Source organism: Enhydra lutris, unplaced genomic scaffold, assembly GCF_002288905.1.
Source record: "Enhydra lutris kenyoni isolate GAN:26980312 unplaced genomic scaffold, ASM228890v2 scaffoldscaffold49, whole genome shotgun sequence".
In the NCBI taxonomy this organism is placed as follows: Eukaryota; Metazoa; Chordata; class Mammalia; order Carnivora; family Mustelidae; genus Enhydra; species Enhydra lutris.
The window spans coordinates 8,503,548-8,529,976 of NW_019154133.1; the positions used below are offsets into that span (position 1 = coordinate 8,503,548).

Below are 26,429 nucleotides of genomic sequence, written 5' to 3' on the forward strand. Positions count from 1 at the left end.
CTATTATCCAGCTCTCTTGATTTTCCAGATCTCTGGCTATGACTTATCTCCCCTTTATCTGCTCCTAAATACATGGTCATTTATCTGAAAATATATGAAGTATTAACTGTCTTGTCAGTTTTTTATAACTACTTTATATCCTTCAGATTCTATCCTTTTATTCAAATTTTCCTTTGATACAATGCTCCCAAATATATGATTGTCTCCTCTTTCATATACAAATACCTACTCAAGTTGACTTAGCAGACTTCTGGTGTTAAGTATGTTATTTGTATTAACGTCAATAACCCAAATTTAAAAGACTTAAAATAATTTTGTTAATTTAAAATGATTTCTTGATCAAAATAAGGAAGAAAGGGACTAAAAATATTTTGAAACATGATTAATTTTAATATGTTTACAGGGAAAGAGTAAATCCACCAGCAAGAAAAAAAAATACCATAATTAACATTTTACAGGTTTTTAGTCTCAAAGCACAATACATTTTTCATAGAAACAAATATATCACCATCATAGGTACCATAATATGGCAACATTTATAAACAAGGCCATTTACCATTAATAAAACCAGTGGCAATGGTGATACAATACATTAGTTTATCTTTGTTAAAATTTTTACTATTATACTTCCTGGCCTGCAGGAGTATTTGCCAGGATACAAAAGAAAAATGTGTGACCTCACTTTGAACAATACATAGAAAGCTCTGGCTGCCTTTGCTTAACCCTATATTTACTATATTATCACTAGGAATGTTTTCATACCACTACTCTACCATGGAACAATAGTTCATTCCACTTACTATTAAAGCCATTCCCAAGGAATCAAATGTTTTAATAGATTCATTTGGAGATTAAGTAATTATTTTATACAAAATAAGAAGTACAATATCAGGACATAATATTTGATATGCCTAAACTTAACAGAGGAGAAAAACTATACCAGTATTAAGTGGAAAACAATTTCATATTGTTTGGAGTAGATAATGGCAGAGTATTGAACTGGGGAAAAATGTGATAATATGGTTCCTCTCATTTTTTAAGAATTGATTATTTTTAAATGCACCAGATGATTTTCTGAAGTCCATTCACATTCACTGTTTAGATTCATTTTATTAGTGGCATATACAAAGCACCATATAAAATAACATGTGAAATGTAGAACAATCATGACTATGTAATTAACTATAGAAATAACTGCTAAGAAAATATAGCAATATTAACACAGGATTTCTAAAACCATTGCATATTCATTACTTTCCCATAGTTAATAATGTCCCATGTTTAATTTTTACAGAATTTATCTATCAAGATTTATAACACATTTGGCACTTTTTGGGGGGCTGAAAATAGTTGATATCTTCTGTACAGTAATGTTACAATTTTATACAAACTTCAGAAATATGGCATTGGAATAGTCTTTATGATCCTCTTCCGAGTGTTCCATTTCACACAACAGCAAATACTCTGAATGCCTTTCCTCCTGGAGGATTCTGTAAACTGCAAAAAAATACAAAAAGTATATTGATGTCATCTCCACATATAATCCTCCAAATAAATCATGTTTATTTATGACAGTCAAGAAAGCAGCTCTATGAATCCAGATGGCCAGCTTTCTTAGGCTACTATAATTTATAGTTATTGGAAAGCTTGAGTGAGGATGACATAATTCTTTAAATCTTGGTTGTATGCTGGGCTGCAAGTTTACTAAAATTTAAGGTGCACAGTGGTAATAATAGTATTTTATATGTAATGTAACAGATTCCAGATCACGTTTTCCTGTGTTACCACCTTTGATTTTAATAAAGCAGAGTTAGGTAGCTGTTATTCCATTTTATTGGGGGAATATGAAGATCTAGGTTTACAAATGACCAATGTGGTTAAAACTTAACTGCAAGTTAAGACGACAGTGATACTTAAATAATACTCTAGAGTACTATTATTTTTGAGCACCTACTATGAATTTCCCAGACCTATAACAGACACTAAATGCCAAGTTGTCTTTTTATTAAAAATGGCACTCAGATGGTTATGTTGAAGGCAATCTACCTTACATACCACCATCCTTGGGGCCATTTATAGAAACTTAACTGTATATGTGAAACCTCCATTGGCAATTTTAAAGAACCCGGTAAATGTCTAAAAGTTAGGAACTTTTCTTTATCTATACAATATACATGAGAGTTAATGTTTTTTTCCCCAAGTACAAATGATTTGAAAAAATCACTATAGGTTCTTTGCTCTTAACTTTAATACTTGATAAAGTAAGTCATATTAATTTTCCCAAACCACTAAAATATATACTACTGATGGACGGAATAGTATAAGACCAGAAGACATTCATTTATGTCATACAAGGTATCCAACTTCTAATCAAAAAGAATTTGTTTTTTGTGAAAAATCAGACCATTCTTTAGCAAATACTTTGTCATATAAAAGGATTAGAGTAATATCCAGTGCCCTTCTCAGCTAGAAATAATTACATATAAAAACTAATCTAGAAAATCCAAGAGGATGAAAGAAATTTCCTTATTATAAAATCAATTAACAAAAGAGTGATTCTGACTCGTAATCCGATATTCATGTTGATTTTTATAAGCCTGTAGGAGACAGACATCTCTGGTACTGCAGCTTCTCCCATCCCTGGATGACCAACTATTACACCATATGCAAAGGAAACACACTGGCACAGCCACGAAACTCCAAACCCATATTAAGGTGAGCTGGTTGTAAAGCAAGCGTAAAGGGGTGTGTGTGTGTGTGTGTGTGTGTGTGTGTGTGTGTGTCTGTGTGTAAAGAGACTATAAGTATATAAAATACAAAATATATATGTATACATTTTAAAATTTACCTTTCTGAGAAGATTCCATTCTGAAAAGAAGCAGTGTAAGTCTTTCTTTTGTCCACAGGCATGACATCAACATAACCACCGTGATTTCGAACCACTCCAGCATGTACAGCTGCTCTGCAGATACTGGACAGCTGAAGGGACAAGGAAAAACCCATTGTTATTAGGAAATTCCTGCTGAACGTATCCAGTCTACTTTTCTGCTGGACTGAAGTCGGTGACACCTGTCTCTATATGGACATTCAGCGGTTACAGGTTGATGGTTTGTGCATAAAGGAATGTTTCAAAAGTCACAGTTAAAGCCAATTCTGAGTGAGTCTGAGGCAGATCTTAAGGGTAGCTAGGATGGTAAATTCCCTTCACCATTAAATCTAATAGACACTTGCCTTTCCATATAGCAGGCTTTGGCTATAGTGAAGCAATGAGATGCAAATTTACTCCTTTTATCTCTTGAAGGGCCCATTTATCATTCTCAAATTTCAGCTTTTGGGAGTCCCTACTAGAGCCACTCTGGCCAAATATTCACGGGCTTATTATCTGTACCTCTTATGTTCCATTTTGACTCATAAACAAATCATAGATCTGTATGTCTTTACAGTCCCTTTTCCAAAATACAGGTGTGTATTAAATGGGGAGCTTTCGTCTATTAAGTAATGTAATCTACACACAGCAAATTTGCTCAAGAAGAAAAATATAAAGAACAATCATAGCTTCTTACCTATATTTGCAATGTCTATCACTTTGGTTTGAATGGTCTGACATGAAGTGCTAGGAAAGTGCTATGATTACATTGTACCAGTTATCTAGTCTGAGCTGAACTGGATTTCTATGAAAGAGAAAATTATTTTCAGGCCCAACACTTTAAAATGATTAACTATGGATTTCTAGAAGTCGACTCTTTTCCTTTGTCCCCTTAAAGTCTTCTCCAGACTTTGACATTTGCTTTAATCCTAATGTTCTGCCAAAATTCGTCAGTAGCTGCATACAGCCTGAGGAAATCCCACAAAATGAAACACTTGAACTGTTTCAGGATAAAACAATCCCCCTCATATCCGAGGGGTCTTTTCTGATCCCACTGGTGTGGTTTTTTTTTTTATCTCTATGCACATGTGAACGACTTAATGTGCTTTTTAAGTTCACATAAGCATGTGCATCTTACATGACCTTGCTTTATTACTGTGCTCTGAACTTTGTGGCATCAGTCAAAACTTATTAGATCAGAGAGCCTGAATGCCAAGCTGTTTAATCCTTTTCATGTTTTTGCTATGTCACAAAATACCATATATCCAAAGCCTCGTATCTTTACTCCAAAGAGGCATTTTATTCAGTTTAAAGCCCCTCATTGAATTAATGTTTGTATCCAATATGGTTCATAACAGATGAAATTAAAAATAGTTCTGTACACATTTCAGTATTTTTCTTGCTCTGTTAAAAGAGTATCATCAGCATTTTCCCCAAGGCAATAAAAGTGCTTAGATATAACATTCACTAAATCCAAGCACTTAATATGTTTTGAAACTATTGTTTTGCCCACAACTATGCAGTCAGCAGGCATTCCTATTTCAGTTCAAAGGTCAGAAGAGATTTTCTTTTTATACCCACACCTCGTAAGAATTAATATATCATGAAAAGAAAAATAATTTATCTGTGAAAACAGTGGAATGTTTTTAATGGATGCAGAAATTAACTTCATTTGTAACAAATGAGAAAAGTTCAAAGCAATAGAATGTACAAGTTGTAGCTATATAAACAGAAAGAGAGAGACAGAGAGACAGGGAGGGAGGGAGGAAGAGAAGATATCTTTCCATATGTTGTATTTAAAGAGATAATGTATTTTGTAAGGGGTGGGAAGACTGGCAGTTAATGCTTAAGTCTCCGACTCTGCACCAACCTCATAATAGTAATCTTTTTATTTCCAACTTACTTTTAAAAGGATCTACATAATAATACATAATCACCTATATTCATTGCACTAAGGAAGATAAAATGATCTCAGAATATAAGTTCTAATAAACCATTAACTCTAGAAAAATAGATGGCTGATGGATATAGAATTGTATAGGGTATTTTGAAAGATTTCCACCAGGCATGACTAAAATGAAAAGTTTTGGTGTTTAAACAGATAATCTAAAAAGAATGACTTCTTTTGAAATCTTTGACGATTTTAGATAGGCTTATTCATTTACACTTATTAATTTATTTTTTCAACAAATATTTATGTATAAGATATTTGCTTAATTTCTGATGTCCTGTGTGCTCTAAGTTTGTTAAGGCAGGATGTAATTCTGTCTTGTTCACAGGTTGGCACACATCAAATTGTTGATTAAAAAACGATGCATGAATTGCCCAGCTGTCACCCTCAAGGAACTTCAAAATAATAAAAGAGGTGGAGAAACAATCCTAACACTAACAGAATCAGCTAACTGCTTAAAGGGGAAAAATAAAGTTAGAGGGGCTGAAAGAAGGGTCACATTATATATATATTAGGAGATCCCCAACACACTCCACAGAGGAAGTGGTAATAATTTAGGATGTGAAGAATGACCATGATTTTAACAGACAGAAAGATAAGAAGATAAGCACAAACATGAGGATCAAAAAATTAGGATACCAGTAAGACATTTAAGCTGTAGGTAAGAATAGTGGAAAGCTGAAGCCTAGGAAGGACTCAGATGTGGAGAAAATCTCAGAGCTAATGCTGAACTTAAAAGAAACAAAAACAAAAACAAAAAAACCTGGACCTCAATGAACTCACCAATAGAAATAAGGTGATCAATACTATTTCAGACCTCTTTTCACAAGCCTATTTCCATAGTATTTTATTGAATATGTGTTTCAAAAGTGTATTATCTGAATTAGTTTTTGCATCTCTCTGGCTTAGAAACTAATGGTTTCTAAATGTCTGCCACATAAAATCTAAACTCATCAGCATGCATTCAGACTCTCCAAGGACATGTTTCAAGAGCCAGATCCCCTCGATCCCTCACACCAAATTGGCTGCAGGCCCTTTGAAATTCAATGCTCACCTGTTCAGAGACAAGCAAACCTATGTGTTATGCATGCATCTTACCTGCTGTCCCCTCCCCATCTTTGTAGATGCTGTTCATCCCACCTAGATTGTGTCCCTTATCCAATTTATCAACCCACACTTGAAACCTGGCTCAAAGAGCACTTGTCCATATGGAAGCCCTCCCAGCTAATAGTCCTTGTCCAACCCAGTAACGTTGTCCATTATAACATCCCCTCAAGTGGATTCCTTTTGTATGTATTTTAATGTACTATCTGTTCTTGATTCTATGCTACTTTTTAAATGTTCCTTTGCCAGCAAAAGATATTGTTCATATACCTAATAATTTCTTAATTATCAAGTTTACACTATAAAATACTGAAGAACCAAAAGGAAGATTTAAAAAAGAAAAGTCAATTTTCCTTCAAAAGAATGACTCTGGACTATTTCCTAAGTGTCTGATATACAACGAATGGGTAAGACATAAAGAAAAATTTAGTAAAAATAAATTATTATGCGCTCATATGTGCATATGGATAGTCATTTTTCAGTGTTACTGCTGACTAGCTTCTCTGAGAATATGTATATCCAAATAGAATCTGTTCCCTTATTCTATATATAAATGTACATGCATTAATGTGTGTACAGATATATACATGAATACTGAGAGTTAAATAAATTAAGATACTTACATCAGAATAAACTCGAGTTCCAATTACACGAGCATAATGCGGATTTGCCTGCATACAGTTACGAGGACAATAGACTCTGAAAAAAATATATATAATATTAAGTAGCTGGTTACTTCAGTCGTTCTCACTAATAAGACCACAGACAAGCACACACAACAGTTAACAGCATTCTCGATCCTTCTCATCTTTTTTTCTTCTGAAATAGGTCCATTGTATAAGCCAGGCAGTAGATACAATTGCTTCTGCTTAATTTACTCACTTCCAGCTTTCGGCACAAATGTGTTCTTTTCTTTTTTAACTTAGCCAAGAAGCTTTCTAATTTCTGGATTAACCAGAAAGAAACATCAGGGTGCATCCCTGAGTATCTGGAAATTGGTACCCAATGTGTCTGTAGAATTTAGTAAACAGATAACTTGAAAAACATGACTCATTGCCTCACACTTCTCATAGTTTGTTTCTTCTATGCTCACAACTTTGGTATCTCGTCTAATTTCATGGTTTTACTCATGATTATAAATTGTTGATTTCCAAATTTCTATATCCAGTTAAGACTTCTTAATTCCAAATTTGTATGACCTATTGCTTATTCAATATCTCCACTTAACTCTTACAGTAATTTCAAACTTAAGTGGGTTTAAAACCAAATTCCTAATCTCTTCCTCTGGCCCCCAAATCTGTTCTTTCTGTAGGCTTCCTACAATAAAGGGTAACTCCATTACTCCAGGTGCTCAGGCCAAAATCTCTTATTCTAGCCTCGATACTTCTCTTTATCTCACGCCTTACATTCAGTCCCTCCTCAATTTCTCTTGCTCATATGTTACAAACAGAGAATTCCTCAACACCTCAGTTACTATAACCCTAGACTTCATGGTGTCTAGCTATCGGTTCTCCTATGACTTCCCTGCTTCCAACCTTGCCTCATCCACTCTTTTGTTCCCCCACTTATATAAAAGCGTACAAGTCCAATCATATCATTCCTCTGCTCCAAAGTGGAGCTTTCCACTTCTTTCAGAATAAATGACAAGATCTTTACAATGATCAACAAGCCCTGCATATCTTATTCCCCCCCAGCATTATCTATCTGACCTTATATCCTCCTCTTCTACTTTCTCCCCCAGCTCCAGTCATACTTGCCTCATAGTTATTTCTCAAACATACAAAAAACAGGCTCTTCCTCAGGGCCTTTGCACTTCTCTTTCTCTGTGCCTAGAATATTCTTTCTCCAGATTTCCTATTGCCTTCCTCATATCTGATTGGCTTAATTCACTTAATAACATATCCAAAAGCCCTTTATTTAAACAACCAATTAGATTTAAAAATCCAATTATCACTGTTCAATCAATCACATGTTTAAAAACTCCACTCCGCAAGTTTAAGAAACTACCAAGTGGCATTTTTTTTTTTTTTTAAAAAGCAATGGACTCTTCAATTTACACACATGCACACATACACAAAGACACTTGTGTACTAAAAGGAAATTAAAAACTAAAACTGGAAAAAATTCATTTTAGTAAATAGTAAATCAGAATCTCAACAAAATGACTACATGAAAATCACTGTCTGATGAAAGAATCAATGATTTTCCTAAAAGTATTCTAAAAAAACATTTAATTGCTATTACCTTTACCAATTTAAGAAACTCCTTCTTAAAAAAGTTCTTAAGAGATAGCTGCATTTCTTATTTCTAAAATCTATATAACATTGTACACTTTAGAGTATACCTGTGAATTATAACTTCTAAAGTAGAACCACTAAATATAAATAATAAATGAGTCCAAGTTTTTATAACTTTAAAGAGCTATTTTTATAAAAGATGCTATTGGGGATTTCTAGAGGAGGAAAGTTGTCCCCATTGACTGAGATATTTTCCCCATGTGTTTGAGAACAGTTGGGCATCCACTGCCCATCCTATGGCAGTAAAATCAACTCCTCTGCCTTTAGGATCACACTGAAGGCTCTACCTTGACTATATTTAGCACTTGGTTTGTGTAAGGCAAAGGTCAGTAGCTCCAGACTGAGTTAGTATCTACTTAGGCAAGTTCAGATCAAAGAAAGACTGAAGGAGGTTTTTACTTGCTTGTGTTCTGATCTCTGGTTTTAACACCTTGTTACGTACTACTGAGAATGTAGATAGTGACCCAGTTGGCATTCCTTTATATACAATTTAATTATAAGCTTTGAATAAAAATGTTGACACATTTTAATGATACCTGCTTTTACATCTTGAACATTCAATAGGTTTCAAAGACTGAGTCATTTGTAGATATATGTAAATCAGGATATGATTTCTGCCCTCCACTTCTGTGGAGGTCAGGAAAAGAAAAGGATTTCTAGTAACTCACACAAACACATGATATTTACAAGATTATGGAACTAAATAACAGAGACTGCTTATTTGGGGCTATTCTGACTGCTATGGAACCTCTCAATGACACAATGGTATAGGTAAATATTGTTTCTTCATGTTCATCTTGAGCTAATTTCCTTTCATTTATTTGTTCTTGGCATTTTCTCCAGAATAGATTTATGCCTCAACTTATTTAAGTCATATGATATTCTGAAACAGATGTACCAACCACATGGTTCCTTAAAAGTTATAAAGTGTTATATAAATCATGCCATTACAGCATAATTTGTGAAACTATTAAAAAATTGTATGAGAAAAGAAAAGACAACCCTTTGTTTCACCAATCTCTAAAAGAAAACGGCAGGGTGGGGGGGGGGTGCTTTCCTGACTACCTAAGGTCAAAATTATGTATATCATTACTTCAACCAATTTGTTATGTTGGTAACAGTAAAAGGTAAAATTAAATTTTTTAAAAAGATTTTATTTATTTATTTAGAGAAAGAGAGAGAGAGAGTGCGCACACAAATGGGAGGGGGGAGAAGAAGAGAGAGAATCCCAAGCAGACTTCATGCTGAGTGCAAGGCTGAATCTCAGGACCCTGAGATCATGACGTGAGCTGAAATCAAGAGTTGGATGCTTAACCAAATGCCCACCCAGGTGCCCTGATTAAATTTAATTTTAAAAATTTCTCTCATGGGGGAATATTTCCCCTCCCTGGAGTAACCAAAGAAATAGGAAACATTTATTAACATTTCACTTTAGTGATTTTTATTTCTTTTGGAAAAATATTGCTAAATTATTCTGCAGATATTAAAATAACCATTTACTGAGTATCTACTAGAGGGATGCTTTATGCTGGGATGCTCTACAGAAATTACCCTCACTATTTGGTCCTCATAAGCCTAGTCACATGGCTGAGATAGAGCTTAGCAAAATACAGTACACACTGAGTATTTAATCGTAGTCATAAATGGATAATTCTAAAATTTTTTTTCTATCATATGATAATGGCAAAATTTACCAGCTTCACCTACCTTAAGAAGTAGCTAATGCTTATATCATCACAGTCTTTTATTACCTTATGAACAACCCATCTCATTCTTTAAGTGAAACATCACTTAAGTTTCAAAAGGTTCAGTGACAAATCTTTTCCAAAACAAACTTTACCATAAAAAGTAAGCTCCCTCAATTTTTAGTAATTACAGTTTATCAATTACAATTCTATCTCTAAATCTTATTATTGGTTTTTAGAATTAACATGTGATTACTTTGTATTAATGGAGGAAATGTGGATAGAAATAAGACTGGAAGTGAAGAGATCTATTTCATTTTTCCTATGTATGGTTATAACTTATGGCCATAATACTTCTAACAGTTTTCACCTTAGTGTGGTCAAAATAAATGAAGTACCTTTCATTATTGTATTGTAGATAAAATCCATTATAATTTTTAAAAGATAGTATGCAAAAAATAATAAAAGAATGGCAGAAGATGGGCTTTTTGACTTAGCAATCACAATTAGATTTATCCTATTTAGAAACTGAATGGCAATGCTTAAAAATATGTTACACTATTATAGTTTTTGTGGAAACAATTTGTTATAGACTAACTGTGTCTCTCCAAATTCATATGTTGAAGCCAGCTCCCAGTGTGACTGTATTTGGAGATGGGCCTTTATGGAGTTAATTAAGGTTAAATGAGATCATCAGGGTTAAGCCCTAATCCCAGGAAAGGAGAATCTTCTCTCTCTGTCTCTGCCTTTGCCCCTGTCTCTCTCTCTCCCCTTCCCTACCTCTCCCGCCTTGTGAAAACACAGAGAAAATGCAGCCATCTGCAACAAGGGGATAGGCTTCAGAAGAAACCAAACCTGTCCACACCTTGATCTTAGTCTTCCATCTTCCAGAATTAGGTGAAAATAAATTTCGACTTTTAACACCATCCAGTCTGTGGTATGTTGTTATAGCACCTGAGCAGACTAAGACAGAAGTCTTCATAGCACATGTGAACACACAGAATACACCCATCAGCTCTGGTATTATGAAATAGCCAAAAGCACTCTGGGTTTTAGAGAAGCACATGAGGAATGCCTAGAGTGCAGGTAGTTTGTCATGGCCCACAGCTCCCTTCGGCTTCACAGCTCAAGACCATGTACCTTTCAAAGCCTACAGACAGCAGAGTTCCAGGCAAGAACAGTTATCACAGAGTAAAAGCCCCAGCAATATGTGTTCACTGGTCAAGAAGAATGAGAAAATTTAGAAAACATTACCTTGGGCAATGTGAAGCAGGCTTATGAAATGGACAGAGCTGTTCCACCGTTGTTTCACAAGTGACAGCCTGGACTGATGAGTTGAAACACAAAACAATAAGCAAATCTTTGGCAACAATAACATGCAACATAGTCATAAGAAAATAAGATTTAAAAAAGTGCTAACCTGTTACTTTAGAGACTGTGAAGGAATTAGCAGACTGATATTTGCTGAAGATAAAAACATAAACATGTCAGTCATTTTTTAGATGCATCATCAACATAATTCCTGGTATTATTTAAGTCTATGAATACTTTGTTTCCTCTTAATTTGATTCTTATTTAAATATCTAAATAAGTAGTAGTATAAGAATACATCCTCTATTTTATGCTAAATCCCTATTACCTTCAAGTATGAACCAAATCAATACGAACCAAATTAATCATTCTTGATATTAGAAAACGGTCTCTTCTCATGATCAGTCTCAAAATATACAAATAACAGCATAAAACCACACAGATTTATGTCTATATATTTGTTTCCTATTAAAATTAAAACTCTAGGGACACCTGGGTGGCTCAGTGGGTTAAGCCTCTGCCTTTGACTCAGGTCATGATCCCAGGGTCCTGGGATCCAGCCCCGCATCAGGCTCTCGGCTCAGCAGGGAGCCTGCTTCCCTTCCTCTCTCCGCCTGCCTCTCTGCCTACTTGTGATCTCTCTCTGTCAAATAAATAAATAAAATCTTTTTAAAAAATTGAAACTCTAAATATATTAATCCCCTGTCACCATAGAACCAAACTATTTAATCTCTTATAATAGTAAATACAAGATAGTATTGTAAAAAGACTATTAAATCATAAGTATGTTAAAGGAATGTGTGTTACTCATTTTTGTCCCCCCAAGTATATAGTAAAATGTCTGTAATGAATGAATTCCTAATGAATATGCTTCATGCATCATTAAAAAGCAGGAATAGAAGAATAGGTATACCATTATATATCAAAATTTTAATTGGTTTATTTATACCCAAATTTTCAGAAAAAATCTATTATAAAAGATAAAACTTATTTATGATAGTATTTAATGACACACCTTCACATTTTAAAAGAGTTTTTGTAATAAACATAATCAAAAACTAAGTTCAAACAGAATAGTAAATAGGATAAATGTTGTTTAATCCAACACCCAGTATTTGGTTTACTAAAGGTAATAACTTCTATTATTCATTTAAGGTAATTAATAAATATCTGCTGAATTACTAAGCTAATCAACAAATGCTTCTATACAGCTTTTACTTAAGAGAGTAATTGCTAATGACTGAAAACTACAGATAAAGCCTTTGAACAAAATTATACACAGAGAATGTTATTCTACCAAATTTGCAAAGGTTTTTAATAAATTCTTATCATTATGAATCCTCTACTGTGGAGTTTCATGCTAATTCTATAGTTACAAAGAAAAGAAACTATGTCATATACCTTAAGAGGCATTCCATATGAGGTTTAATGTTTGTTTTTTTACATAGAAGTAGGACACAAAGTTATTTCAGGTCACATTTTTCTAATTTCTATAGAGTATATATCAAAATATATAGTCTTCTAAAATAATGTTTCATATATTTAATGTAAGAAATATTTCAAAATTTAATGCTTTTATGTTGAGTTAAATTACATTTAGATGGACAAAAGTACATAATATATTACATATTTAGAGAACTTTTCAAAATGCTCTTTTACCTATTAATCGAATTTATCTTATTAGCAAAGTTACTGTTGCATGAAATAAACCATTTCCCATAAGCAGAGCAGGCAGAATATGTAAATCAATTAGACTTCTCTGGGGTATTTTCTTTTATGACTGAAAAAAATCTGTTGCTTCACATCAAGAAAAACTGTACATTTGTACATTCTCAGTGAAACTCCAGAAAATGTGGAGCTTTAGCATGTTCTTTATAAGTAAAACTGCTCAACTTTGAATTTACATACTTCAGCTCCTTTTTGTCTTCAGAAATTACTGAGCTCAAATGAGCCTTGACAATTACCAACTTCCACATAAATCCTTCTCTGCTGGGCTCTGAAAGAATTTGTCAATTCATTATTACAATTTAAAATCATCCCATCCAAAAGATCATTTGTGTACTTACCCAATTGTTTGAATACCATTTCTATTGGATTTGATGAAATAATGTTTTCTTCCTTGTCTAGTGATATCTACCCAACCGCCATCATTGTCTATTATGCCATAATGAATTGCAGCTCTACAGATGCTGGATTGCTTGGAGAAAAAAGAAAGGAGAATAGGACATTAAAATACCAAGAGTTCTCCATAGGATATGTCTAATAACCATTTACATGACTTTAAGTTAAACATATTTGAGCAAAATATCTATATTTATATAAATTGTTACTTTTGCATTAAAAAAATCAAATATTATGTAAAAAAATCCTATTCCCAAATCATGATATTTATAGTACTTACCATTTCATAATGTACACTGCCAATAACTTTAGCTTTACTATCCAAACAGCCAGCCGGGCATTCGTATCTAATGAAAGTAATTGAGAACAAAATTCAGTTCTCTGAATGTCAGTGCAAAATGAAAAAATCTCCTATTTTGTCAGGTAATTTTGAGAATAATAACAAATATTACCTATTGCAGGTTGTTCCTTTGCACTGATCTCTTAATCTTACCTCACAAGAGACAATTTGGGCTGAAAAAAGGAAAAATACCAAAATAATTTAGATAATGTAAAAGCTGCTGTATTTCATCACATATAGTCTAATGTCAAGCTTCTGTCATTCTCAAACTGTCCCAATTAATAAAATAGAGTTGCATATGCCATTTTTGTAAGCTTTAAAATTTGTGTAAATTAAACAGAGGTCTTACACATTTGCTGTGTGCTTATCACTTCATTTCTGTTACTATCATCTGCTCTTGTCTGAACGTGGGTGTCACGGACTTGTGACTGCTGCCGTTCAATTTCATTTGTTTCTTCTTCTCGAGGAGGATAATACCTGTCTGATCCTTCTGTTAGAGAGAATAGATTTAAGAAATATGAACCCACCTTAAATGTACACAAATCATCAAATAATAATAAACCATTAGATGCCTGGGTAACATTTAAAACTAGAAAACTAAAAAAGTCTGTAGATTTTTTGGCTCAGGTGTTGTTGGCTTAAGGTGGTGATCTTATCTACTGCATTGGAGTAAATAAAATAAATGTATAAGGCTTTGAACTCTTGATTCATTTATGCTTCCATCTGGCTAACATTAAATAGAGTCATTTCTAAACTTGCTTTATATTTGAGAGTGGTATCAGTGATTGCCTTTCATAATGGAACCATGAAATCTACACTGTGATCTAATGATGTAAGGGCTTAGTGTATTTGAATTTGTTTTCCAAAATGAAATCACATTTTTAAGAGAATCACTTTTAAAATTTTCAAAAGGGTCACATTTAAAATTCTCCCAAAAAGAAATTCAGCTTAAAGAAGGCATGCCATGCCCTTCTAATTTACCACAATATCAGTTTCCATGGAAATGTTTTTCTCTTTTAGAAGGAAATCCAATGTGCAGAAATTTAAACTTAACAATGGAGAATTTAATTTTTTTTCCGTGTTGACATATCAAGGGTTTAACGGTGGCATAATTTGGAATGGTGTGTTATTTTCATGTATGTCCAAGAACTCAGAACCTAGAAAAGGAAGTATGAGTTCAGAGGAGAGTAAGTTTTAAATAGTGGTCACTGGTGAAGGAGCAAATAGGTTGGAGGTTTAGAGATGGAGAAAATGGAAAACAGACTCACACACAATGAAAATTGCTTCCAGGAATGAAAAACGGCTCATATAACAGAGTGAAATAAATCGTTACTTCTTGTCTGCTCATTATAGTAATGAGCACTCAGTCATCAGGGAAAAGACACATCTCTTTATGAGTACTTAAAAAGAGCTGCATTAATTCATATTTTCTAAAACACTTAGCCTACATTAATCTTCATTCAGTCATCATTAAGAAAAAAGTACAAGGGAATAGAAATGTTCACTTGGATGCCCAAAAAGAGTAGGATTTTCACAAAGCTTTATCATACAATTTTTCTCTTCATGTGCTATAAGCAGGACATCAAATTTATATGTATATTTTAGCACATCAGATGCATTTCAGAGCACTATTTTTATAACAGTCTTACAATACTATGATAGCTTTTATTATTGGTTGTTTTGGCATGAGAATTCATATATTCTGCAATAAGGAGCACAGAATTAGTATATTTCTTTGAGCATCATTTAGTAAGTTTCATGGATAGGTATTTTGGCAAAAACTCTTAAAGTGTTAAAAATAAACTGTATTAGATTGCTAAATCCTTCAAAAATTAAGACACTTATAAAAATAATTCTAGTGAATAATATATTAAGGTGGCTTTTTTAAAAAAAGATTTATTTATTTATTTGACATGGAGATAGAAAGAGAGAGCACAAGTAGGCAGAGCAGCAGGCAGAAGGAGAGGAAGAAGCAGGCTCTCCATTGAGCAGGGAGCCCAAAGCGGGGCTCGAACCTGGGATTATGACCTGAGCTAAAAGCAGCTGCTTAACCAACTAAGCCACCCAGGCACCCCTATTAAGATGACTTTTTAAAATGTAAATGTGTACTTGTCACTCTGAGATAATTTCAAAGTAGAATTAGAAGTGGTTACCTGAAATATAGATGAAACTTTCCTTTAAATACATATTTGATATAACAGACTTATTAATATTATACTTTTAAAAATATTTATAATGGCTTCAAAATATTTTAGAGTTCTGGGAATTTTTTTTTAAAGATTTTATTTATTTTTTTGACAGACAGAGATCACAAGTAGGCAGAGAGGCAGGCAGAGAGAGAGGAGGAAGCAGGCTCCCTGCTAAGCAGAGAGCCCAATGTGGGGCTCGATCCCAGGACCCTGCGATCATGACCTGAGCCGAAGGCAGAGGCTTTAACCCACTGAGCCCCCCAGGCGCCCCGAGTTCTGGGAATTCTTAATGTAGTAATTAAATATGCTTTTTGCCTTTTAAATACAAATTAATGTAGAAGTTGGATTAAAATATGAAACTGAATATTATGACACAATATCACATACCTTTGTAGCACAGATTTTCTCTACAGCCGCCTCCAAAACTAGGTGGGCAAGCAGAACAGGGCCGTCCATGTTTATAGGGCGCATGACCCCACCAGTTTCCCCTTAAAGAGATGATCCACTCTATTAAGAGTTAGTCTAATATAGCATAATTTATAAGACACTGTAAAATTTGCTATTTTCTAAGTAATTATTTTGGTGTATAGATTTAAAACATTTATCTTTCATCGCAGAGTCCCTTCAGTTACTAGGTTTATATATGAACTGCTGCCTCATTCTTTTGAAAATATTTAAGTCATTTGTTATGTATATTGTGAAAAATTACAAAATTAAACTTTCATAGAACACTAAGCTCTGTTATGGGATATTCATCCATATTCCATTTGTTTTAATGAAGAGAGTTTAGACTTAGATTCGTCCCTATGTAAAGTTGTAATATTTTCAACATAGTTATTCAGTGGTCTTTACACAGGTGAAAATACATTTCTCAATTATTCTATAGTTTTTCATCTCTAATAGATCTAAATTATTAAAACTACTTATGTAATATAGCGTAATGAGTAAAACTGAAGACTTAAAAATGTAATTCTGTCTTCACAAAGATCATATTTTCAATTTTCATATTCCTTTTAAGCACTGATTTTATTCACCGGGCAACCATAATTGTTGTCATATTAAATAACCGGAGTTACAACAATATAGTTGATTCAGTAATACCACTGAAAAGATTGGGAATATAAAGTTACTTCATGTTGTTGGGAAAATTTACATATAAAAGTAATGTTTCGTCTACTTACTTTGGGGAGTAATTGCACACCAAGTAGACAGCTTTGGGCCATATCTGTCCCCAGATGTTCATGTTATGACACAAATTAATGGCACAGCCTATTCTGCTACTTGTTGCCCACACCACCTACATTAGAGAAACGAAAAGAAAGGCTCATAAAAGGTAGGCTGAGACAAAGTAAGACAACAACATATCGCAGAGAGAAGTGTATAAAACTGAACTTGAGAAATGAACTTTTATCATTCAGGATGAAATAAAGCAATGTCAAAAGGATACTTTTTCTGAGACTGTGGGAAGTGCTTGATTGAATTTAAAGAAGAGTGCTACAGGGTAAATAACTCTGTCTAACTATAAAACATAACCATCTTCAAAATATACATTTACTAAATAGTTCAAAAGTTACACCCTCACAAGCCCAAATCCTGTGTTAATGTGTCTATGAAGAGCCTCACCTAACAAAGGAACCTAACAAAGGAACGAAATTTCTCATCTTAAACTGTACTGAAACAAAAATGTAGAGACTCAGGTGTCTTATAGAATGTGTACTTTCATAGTATGACTGCTTATTAGGGAATTCAGTGCTGATTTGATCTTGTCACATGCAAAGGCAGACAGAATAATTTGCTTTATATTCACTAAAAATCAGCCGTAGAGATTCTAGTAATTCAGATCTGTTGTGAGATTTATCTAGTTGAATTTACCCTTAGTGGTTTGATTTAGAGGTTTACAACTGTGGACACCGAATAAAATATATATGATGTATAAGGTGCAATATATACATATAATGTATAAAATGTATATATATAAATGCTGCACACATGTAAATATTGAGTATTGTGGTAAATAAAACTATATTTTTATTCTTTGGAAAATAAAAAATGATACCTGACTTTGAAGATGGTAAATTTCTCCACGTGCATTTCCTGGGGTCAGATTAAAAATGTTTCACATATAAAATAACTGAAATAATGTGTTTTTTTTAATTGATGTTTGGACTTCCTAGTAATTACTTTTATCATTTTAGAAATTGATGAGTCTATTCTACATAAATCAACATGTTTTTAAATAATCACACCAAATTATACAAGACACACATTCAGTAGCTTAAATTCTGCCACAGTTACACAAACTCTACTTAGAAAAATGAGGTATAATATACCCAAAACATACCTGTGTATAATGAGTACACACAGGACCAGAACATCTGAATGGACAGTATGGGTTGCATTCATGTTCATAAGGGTAGCTGAAGTCTCTCACTTCATCATACCATGCTTGTACATGAAATGTTGGGGGCCTGTATCTATTTGAAAGACAGTAACCACCAAGAGTAAGTAAAGCGGGAGAAAATGTAAAACCAAATATTGAAAAATAGATCAATAAAGTTTAGTAGAGAGATATTCTTGCATAAGTTGTTAATGTTAAATATTATGCCCATTACATTACTAATAGGTCAATGATTTAAACAAAAAATAAGACTAAAATATTGCTGGTATTCTGTTATGATATTTGTTTTTTGTTTTTTGCTTTTATTTTTGTGGGTGTAATCATTTGTTTTCCTTTTAGGCTCTAACACTTTGAAAATATTCAGTGCTTAATTAATAAGTATTTCAAGCACTTACACTATCAAAAACAAAAAAGTTACACTTTATACTACCTTCCCCAGTGCGCTCCCAAGTTCTGTCCAATTGATGGAAGCAAACTTGCAGGTCCATGTTCCCACAAACAAGTTTCAGCCCAGGATTCTGCAGATCTTTCTAGCTCTACATCCCATGTCTATAGTTAAAAATGAAAACAACACACAGGTACAAACAGATAATGTATTTGTTTGGTGTTTGGACATTTCTTCAGAATATAGTATGCTTCAGTTCACTTTCTTCCATCCTTACTGCTTTACAAAGTCAACATCTTAGTCTGGGTTCCCACCATCTCTCACCTAGATTTTTGCACTAGTCTCCTAAGTAATCTCCTTGTCCCCATCTTTTATACCTCCAATCTGCCCCCACAAGTGTTTAGAATTTCCTAAGTGAGTACAAATATGCTTAGGTGATTTCTCTGTCAAACACATCCAACAAATTCCCATACACATGAAGTCCAAGATCCCTGGTCCCGCTGTTCCTTATCATAAAACATGCTATTTCTTACTCTTCCTGGCATTGTTTCCTCTGTCTAAAACATCATTTTTCCCAGCTATTTGTCACACAGACCATATTCTTTTTTCATAGCCCAGCTTTAGATAATACATTTTAGACACACTTTTCCATTTCTCTCAGATGTATGCTATTCTCTCCTTGGGGCTCTTAAAACTTTGTAACATTTCTTCATTTAGCAGCTATTACAATGCAATGTTAGTATTCATCTACAAGTCTGTCTCTTTCACAAGGCTATGAGTTGTTTGGAGGCAGTCATTTAATTCACACTGGTATCTTTGGTCCATTTTTGTGTTTTCTGTTTATCATATAGACAAGGTGATTAATAAATGCTTATTGAGTATACAAATGATGAATGAAACTGATTCTTATAAAAATGCATATGCATTAAAAATACATATGCATTGGGACACCTGGGTGGCTCAGTGGGTTAAAGCCTCTGCCTTTGGTTCAGGTCATGATCCCAGGGTCCTAGGATCGAGCCCCACATCGGGCTCTCTGCTCAGTGGGGAGCCTGCTTCCTCCTCTCTCTCTCTGCCTACTTGTGATCTCTGTCTGTCAAATAAATAAATAAAATCCTAAAAAAAAATACATATGCATTTTTATAGACAACATTCAATGAGGGTGATTAATTTGTAATTTTAACATAATTTACAAAGCAATATTTAAAATTACAAAATTATTACTATATTGTTTTGTATGTCCTAGGTTTAATGTTCAATTTGTTAAGTTGAAAAACAGGCAGTGTAGTAGGAAATGTGGTTGTAAAAACCCATAGTTAGGCTGAGCTGGGTTCAGTCTCAGCACAGTCACAGAACTCTGGGCATGTTTAGAGGATAGGAAATAGTCCTGGAACTGAAACATGAGCTCACAGCCTAAGGTAATAGCAATGAAGATGGAGAAGAGCAGACAGAATGAAATCATGTTTCAGAATTTAAATTCCTAGAAGTTGACAGATAACTGAAGGTAGGTTGTGGGGGAGGAGGGGAGATGAAGATGATGAAGGGTACCAAACTGTAAGAAGGAAAATACAGAAAGAGAAATAGATTGTTCCCATGGAAATATGTTTAATGTTTCTCAATGCAATGTGTGCCAAGGAGACAGTGGAAATAGAAGACTGGGGTTCTGGGGAAAGAAATCTGTACTGAAGATAGGAGTTTTGATGCTATTCACCCAGAGATGACTTTCTTTAGGAAGATGATACAGAAAGAGAAGAGGAATGAAAAGAAAATTCTGAGATTATCAGCCTTAAATGGGAGAAAAAACAATGAATTAGTAAAATAAACCAGGGAAAATGGGATCAGAAAGGTGAAGGGAAAACTGTAAGAGGATTAAATTATAAAGTAACAGGACAAGGATTCTATGCATAAAGAACAGACAACAAGATCAAATGCCACAGAGACTTCCAGAAAGACAAGAGCTGCTAAGTGTTAATTCATGATCAAGAACAATTTCAGATCTATGCTGGAGAGAAAATCAGGACACATGGGCACACACTCGACTAGAAGGAGAAAGTGAAGAAAGCAAGTGTGTGTTACTTTGTTAAGACTTCAGAAAGGAAAAAGAGAGATGTGCAAAAGCTAAAAAAAAAAAAAAAGTAATCTGCCAGGTTCTAGGGAGAATATGTTTGCTTGCTTTGACTTTTAAAAGGTGGAAGAAACCTAGTCATGACTGCAGGCCAAAGAAAGCACACTAGGAAAAAAAGAAGCACCAAAAAATTAAAAAAATAATAATAAATAAATTAAATAATGGCTTGAAGCCATTGTGGTGATTTTAAAACAATCTTCCCCAGAAAGGTAGAGTTGAACTCCCTCCCTTTCCCTTCAATTTGAACTGGATAGTAACTCCCCCCCCTTTTTTTAAATTATTATATTCAATTAGCCAGTATATAATAACTCCCTTCTAATACATAGAAGGACACTGTGAGACTTCTCAGGCTAAGTTAGGAAATACAGCCTCTATTCAGTCAATTCTTTCTCTTTTAAGACACACACTTTGGGGCACCTAGGCGGCATAGGCAGTTAAATATTCGACTCTTGGTCAGAGTGGTCGACTCTTGGTCACAAGCTCTCAGGGTTGTGAGATCCAGCCCCAGGCTCTACGCTTAGCGTGGAGTCTCCTTGGATTTCTCTTTCCCTCTCCCTTTGCCCTACCATACACACAGAGAGTGAGAGGAATTTCAGTTGTTTGGTTTTCCTAGCCCAGGTATGAAGCTGTCAGTTTGCAAGTCCAGGTCACTGCAAACAAACATGTGAGAGATCCAAGTATGAACCACCCAACTAAGCCCTTAAAAAGAGACAATAGTACCCTTATTCAAGGCCAGTCTACTCTTGTTTTATACATGAGTCTACAATCTCAAATGTTAGTTTTTCTGATGAAATTGAAGATGGATGCTTTTTTATTTAAGATTTTATTTATTTATTTGACAGAGAGAGATCACAAGTAGGCAGAGAGGCAGGCAGAGAGAGAGGGGGAAGCAGGCTCCCCACTGAGCAGGGAGCCCATTGCAGGGCTCGATCCCAGGACCCTAAGATCATGACCTGAGCTGAAGACAGAGGCTTTAACCCACTGAGCCACCCAGGTGCCCCGAAGATGGATGCTTTTTAAAGAGGATAAACAATCAGTTCCAAATTCACAAATTCACAAATATGTTATATTGCAAAAGGCTGCTTACATATCTGTTGTATAGAAATTGAAATAAAATAATTTAAAACATATCATTCAAATGCTTTAGGCTAAGTTTTCTTATTTGCAAAATGAGAAACAGAAGATAACTCAGGTCCCTTCAATGGCTAAAAAATTCAATTATTGAGTATGTACTGTGGATAAGCTGTTTTTTTATGGCATGGCAAGTTTTCTAGGTAATGCACTAAAAATAAGGGGGGAACCATATCAAATGAACTACAGTAATGCTAAAATAAGGACACATTATTTTAATATAAGAACTGAAGCAGAGGAGCATGCAACTAAAATTTACTATTAATATTTAATAAATATTAATTAGTGATAATTTTTAAAGAAATTATCTATTTAGAGGATGTAATCAAGCATAGGTGTTTAGGTAAAGTTCAATAATACAAATCAAGGGGCGCCTGGGTGGCTCAGTGGGTTAAAGCCTCTGCCTTCGGCTCAGGTCGTGATTGCAGGGTCCTGGGATCGAGCCTCGCATCGGGCTCTCCGCTCAGCAGGGAGCGTGTTTCCCTCCCTCTCTCTCTGCTTGCCTCTCTGCCTACTTGCAATCTCTGTCTGTCAAATAAATAAATCTTTTTTTTTAAGATTTTGTTTATTTATTTATTTGACAGACAGAGATCGCGAAGGCAGAGGCTTTAACCCACTGAGCCACCCAGGCGCCCCAATAAATAAAATCTTTAAAAAATAATAATAATACAAATCAAGAGAACTTTAAAAAAAACTTAATGACAATATAGCTGTTCTAGAAGAAATACTGTGAAAATAGCATGGAACGTATATTTTTAATGCCACAACATTATATTACATGTTTTAAGACCACCAATAATTCATACCATCCCACTTAAATTTAAGTTAGTCTCTACACATTCTATTTAAGTTCAAGTTTGTAAATAAAATCAAGATGCTCTGATGAACATTTTTTCCCCTCTCTGAACTATTCACCCAGCACGAATTTAAAGCCAAACCACACTTAAAATTACCATTTCTTTATAAAATGGGTACTTGAGGTGTGTAGAAAGAAAACTACTCTATTTTCCAATTTTACCTGTAAACTATTCCTTCTTATATGACAGTGAATTGTTCAATGAAGTTTTATTACTAAAAGAAAGATTTAGAATACTACTAAATTCTTTGTCTCCAACATTATTTTTAAAGCCAGTTCAACAGGGAGGCTTTATGTGTATGTGTGTGACTGTGTGAGAAATCCTAAATGTTAACAAAGGACTTTCAAAAGTAAGCCTAGAAATACAAAGTAGTTTCAGTACTAAAATATTATACTGGTAGAAAATGGACATCTAGACATGTACAGAAAATTTCATTGACTGTTATCCTCTGTGAAACATGAGTGAACATATATAATTCATATTCCTACCAGAATAGCTGCAATCCTGCTCTAATAATAAGTGATTTAAGTGATTACAGCTGGAAATCATTCAAGAATGTAGTTTTTACTAGAGTTAATATCGGTAGGTTATGAGTAACTTCTATCACTGTACATTACGCCAAAGTTGTCATTAGTAATATTACTTTTCCTTTCTCTTTGATACTGAGAATAGTTTTGTCTCTTAAGAATGATTAAGTATTCTCAAATATATCTTCTTGACCACAGTAAATTTACAACTTTTTCTAGTATTAAAATTTGAAAATTCATGTCCTGGGAAATGTATCGTGATAGAGTCTACCAAAGAGAACACCCTCGGTGACACTAAAGTAAAGTAGTTTTATAGAGTCAGATTCACCAATAAAGAAAGTATGTGTAAAGACATTTTAAATTGACCAGACTTTAAATGGTCTGACACCTTCAGATGTACAAGGATACTATTGACTAGAAACTCACAAAATTTTGTAATTATTAAATATCACTCTAGGTAGGAAGAAATAGGTTTCTAAGACTTTCTAACATTTTACAAGTCTACCTAAGTGGATAAAACTACAATAGGTCTTTTCAAAGACATGCTGAGAAAAATGTCTTTAAATAGAGAAGATAAACTTTTTCCAGAACAACTAGAAGATATAATTAATGCTGTAATTACCTAACAAGTGGAAAGAATATCTCAATATATAGGAATAATGTACTAACTCATTATACTTTTTTGCAAAATTGATACAGTTTTAATGGATTTCCAAGATGAATGCAAAAAGACAAAATTGGTCTTTGACTATCACACTGTTAGGTAACCTAATCAAATGATAAATATCAGTCCATGATACAATTTGCGATTTAATATGGACTTTTTAAAATCTGTATTGCTTTCTGGCAAAGTAACAATATTATGAAAACACAGTAGTCTGAAAAGGCAATTATGTTGAAAGTCCAGTCTAGACTAGAGCTCTGGTCTACTTCCTACCATTAAAAACTAGAAATAGCATGATGAAATTATTTTTAAAAATTATCTTAGCATTTGCAATAAATTTTGACAAAAGGAATTTCACAAACATTCTTGTTTTGAGACATATATATATCTCCATACCTAACCTGAAATACCATCCTTATATCTCCAAACCTACCTCAGTCATGAGCAGTCAATGGCAGTCAGAAATAATAATAGCATGATAATTTTCTTTTTTTTTAAAGGTTTTATTTATTTATTTGACATAGAGAGAGATCACAAGTAGGCAGAGAGGCAGGCAGAGAGAGAGAGAGAGAGAAGGAAGCAGGCTCCCTGCTGAGCAGAGAGCCCAATGTGGAACTTGATCCCAGGACCCTGAGATCATGACCCAAGCCAAAGGCAGAGGCAAAGGCAGAAACAGACTTAACTGAGCCACCCAGGTGCCCAGCATGATAACTTTCAATGGGAATGAAAACACCCTTTCCCTAGTGCTTTTGGACATATGTAAATAAGGTCATTAGTCATAAATTTTCCTCTCATTTTCTTACATAGACAGACTAAAAATAAGCTTGCATTTGCTCAAAGTACTTCAATGGGTAATTAAAATACATGATACACTCTGGAAGAGTTTTCTTTCTTATTTAAATTATGAACTTCCAGATTTGTCTCTTGATGATGTCAAGTTTGGTTTCTGTTTCCTTATCTGTAACAATAGGAAGATAGAATAAGTCTCTTCAATTTCTTTCAGCTTTAAAAGCCTATTATTTTGCACTTACACTCTCTTATATAATGTTCCGTATTATTTATAGAATCCTGCAAGAACTTAGGAACTGTAAAATAATCTTTCTGATGACAATTAAGGGCATTTCTAACTAAGAAACAAAAGCTGTTTTGTGATTAAAAGATGGGCAGAGGACTTGAATACGCCTTTTTCCAAAGAAGACATACAGATGGCAGCAGAAACATGAAAAAATGTTCAACATCACTCATCATTAGGGAATGCATATTGAAACAACAATGAGATATCACTCACACCAATCAGAATGGTTAGCACAAAAAAAAAAGAAAAGAAAAGAAAAGAAATAGCAAATGTTGGAGAGGACGTGGAAAAGGAGGAAACCTCCTGCACTGTCGGTGGGAATATAAATTGGTGCAACCACTGTGAAAAACAATAATGAGTTTCCTCAAAAAAATAAAAACAGAAATACCATATAATCCAGTAATTCCACTACTGAGTATTTAGCCAAAGAAAACAAAAGCATGAATGCAAAGAGATATATCTACCCCTATGTTCACTGCAGCATTATTTATAATATTCAAGATATGGAAACAATCCAAATGTCTATCAATAAATGAATAAAGAAGATATGTTTCAATGCTACAATGCAATATTACTCATCCATAAAAAAGAATGAGATATTTTCATTTGCAATAACATGGATGATTATGCTAAGTGAAATAACCCAAATAAAGAAAAATACCATAAGATTTCATGTATATGTGGAATCTAAACAAACAGAAACAGACTGAAAGGCAGAGAACAAACTAGTAGTTGCCAGCGGGAAAGAAGGTGGGGCAGAGGGATGGGCAAATAGCTGAAAGGATTAAGATACAAACTTCCAGTTATAAATAAATTACAGAGATGAAAAGTACAGCATAGAGAATGCACTTAATAAAACCATAATAACATTACGTAGTAAAAGAGGGTAACTATACTTATATCCTAAGCACTGCCTAACATATAGAATTGTCAAATGGCTGTTGTGCACCTGAAACTAATATAACATTGTATACCAACACACTTAAATTAAAAAAAGAATTAAAGCTGTACTGTGACTTACAAGAATGCAAAATCAAAAAGGTTTCAGATCTTCCAATTATGAGTATAGAGAAGAGCTCAATTATTTCCAAATCATCTCTATTAAAGGAAGTTTTAATATTGTCCAAAACAGATAAACTGAAACTTAATTGAATATGATAAGGGTATATTCTCCGTAAGAAGTTAAAACCAGGCTCCCTTCAGCTTAGTCCCAAAAACACAATGATAAAACATTTGAAATAAGACATAGATTTCTACATATAATTTTTCTGCACCGCCCAAAGGAAAGGGAATTTTCAGCCAGGTAGCACATTTTTGTAAAACTGATATAGTTTTATGGAATTCTACAATTTAATGTACATGTAACATACATGTAACTTTTCTGCACAGCTAAAAGGAACAAG

At 33.9% G+C, this 26,429-nt stretch overlaps 1 protein-coding gene across 2 annotated transcripts in view; it reads right to left on the reverse strand.

The window, feature by feature from the left end:
- Positions 1-429: 429 nt before the first annotated feature.
- LOC111156824 (cysteine rich secretory protein LCCL domain containing 1) overlaps positions 430-26,429 on the reverse strand; it is a 46,276-nt gene continuing 20,276 nt past the window's right edge. Inside the window, exons 3-15 of one of the 2 annotated variants that reach the window (XM_022517913.1) lie at positions 18,693-18,811; positions 18,206-18,338; positions 17,046-17,161; positions 16,252-16,352; positions 14,025-14,165; positions 13,788-13,848; positions 13,616-13,682; positions 13,281-13,411; positions 11,324-11,367; positions 11,158-11,230; positions 6,545-6,620; positions 2,849-2,979; positions 430-1,497 (exon numbers count right to left, since the gene is read on the reverse strand). In XM_022517913.1, coding sequence (XP_022373621.1) covers positions 1,446-1,497; positions 2,849-2,979; positions 6,545-6,620; positions 11,158-11,230; positions 11,324-11,367; positions 13,281-13,411; positions 13,616-13,682; positions 13,788-13,848; positions 14,025-14,165; positions 16,252-16,352; positions 17,046-17,161; positions 18,206-18,338; positions 18,693-18,811 — 1,245 coding nt within the window. In that variant the 3' untranslated portion in view covers positions 430-1,445. Of the gene's footprint in view, positions 1,498-2,848; positions 2,980-6,544; positions 6,621-11,157; positions 11,231-11,323; positions 11,368-13,280; positions 13,412-13,615; positions 13,683-13,787; positions 13,849-14,024; positions 14,166-16,251; positions 16,353-17,045; positions 17,162-18,205; positions 18,339-18,692; positions 18,812-26,429 lie in introns of those variants that run through there. The other variant, XM_022517914.1, reaches the window with a different exon arrangement.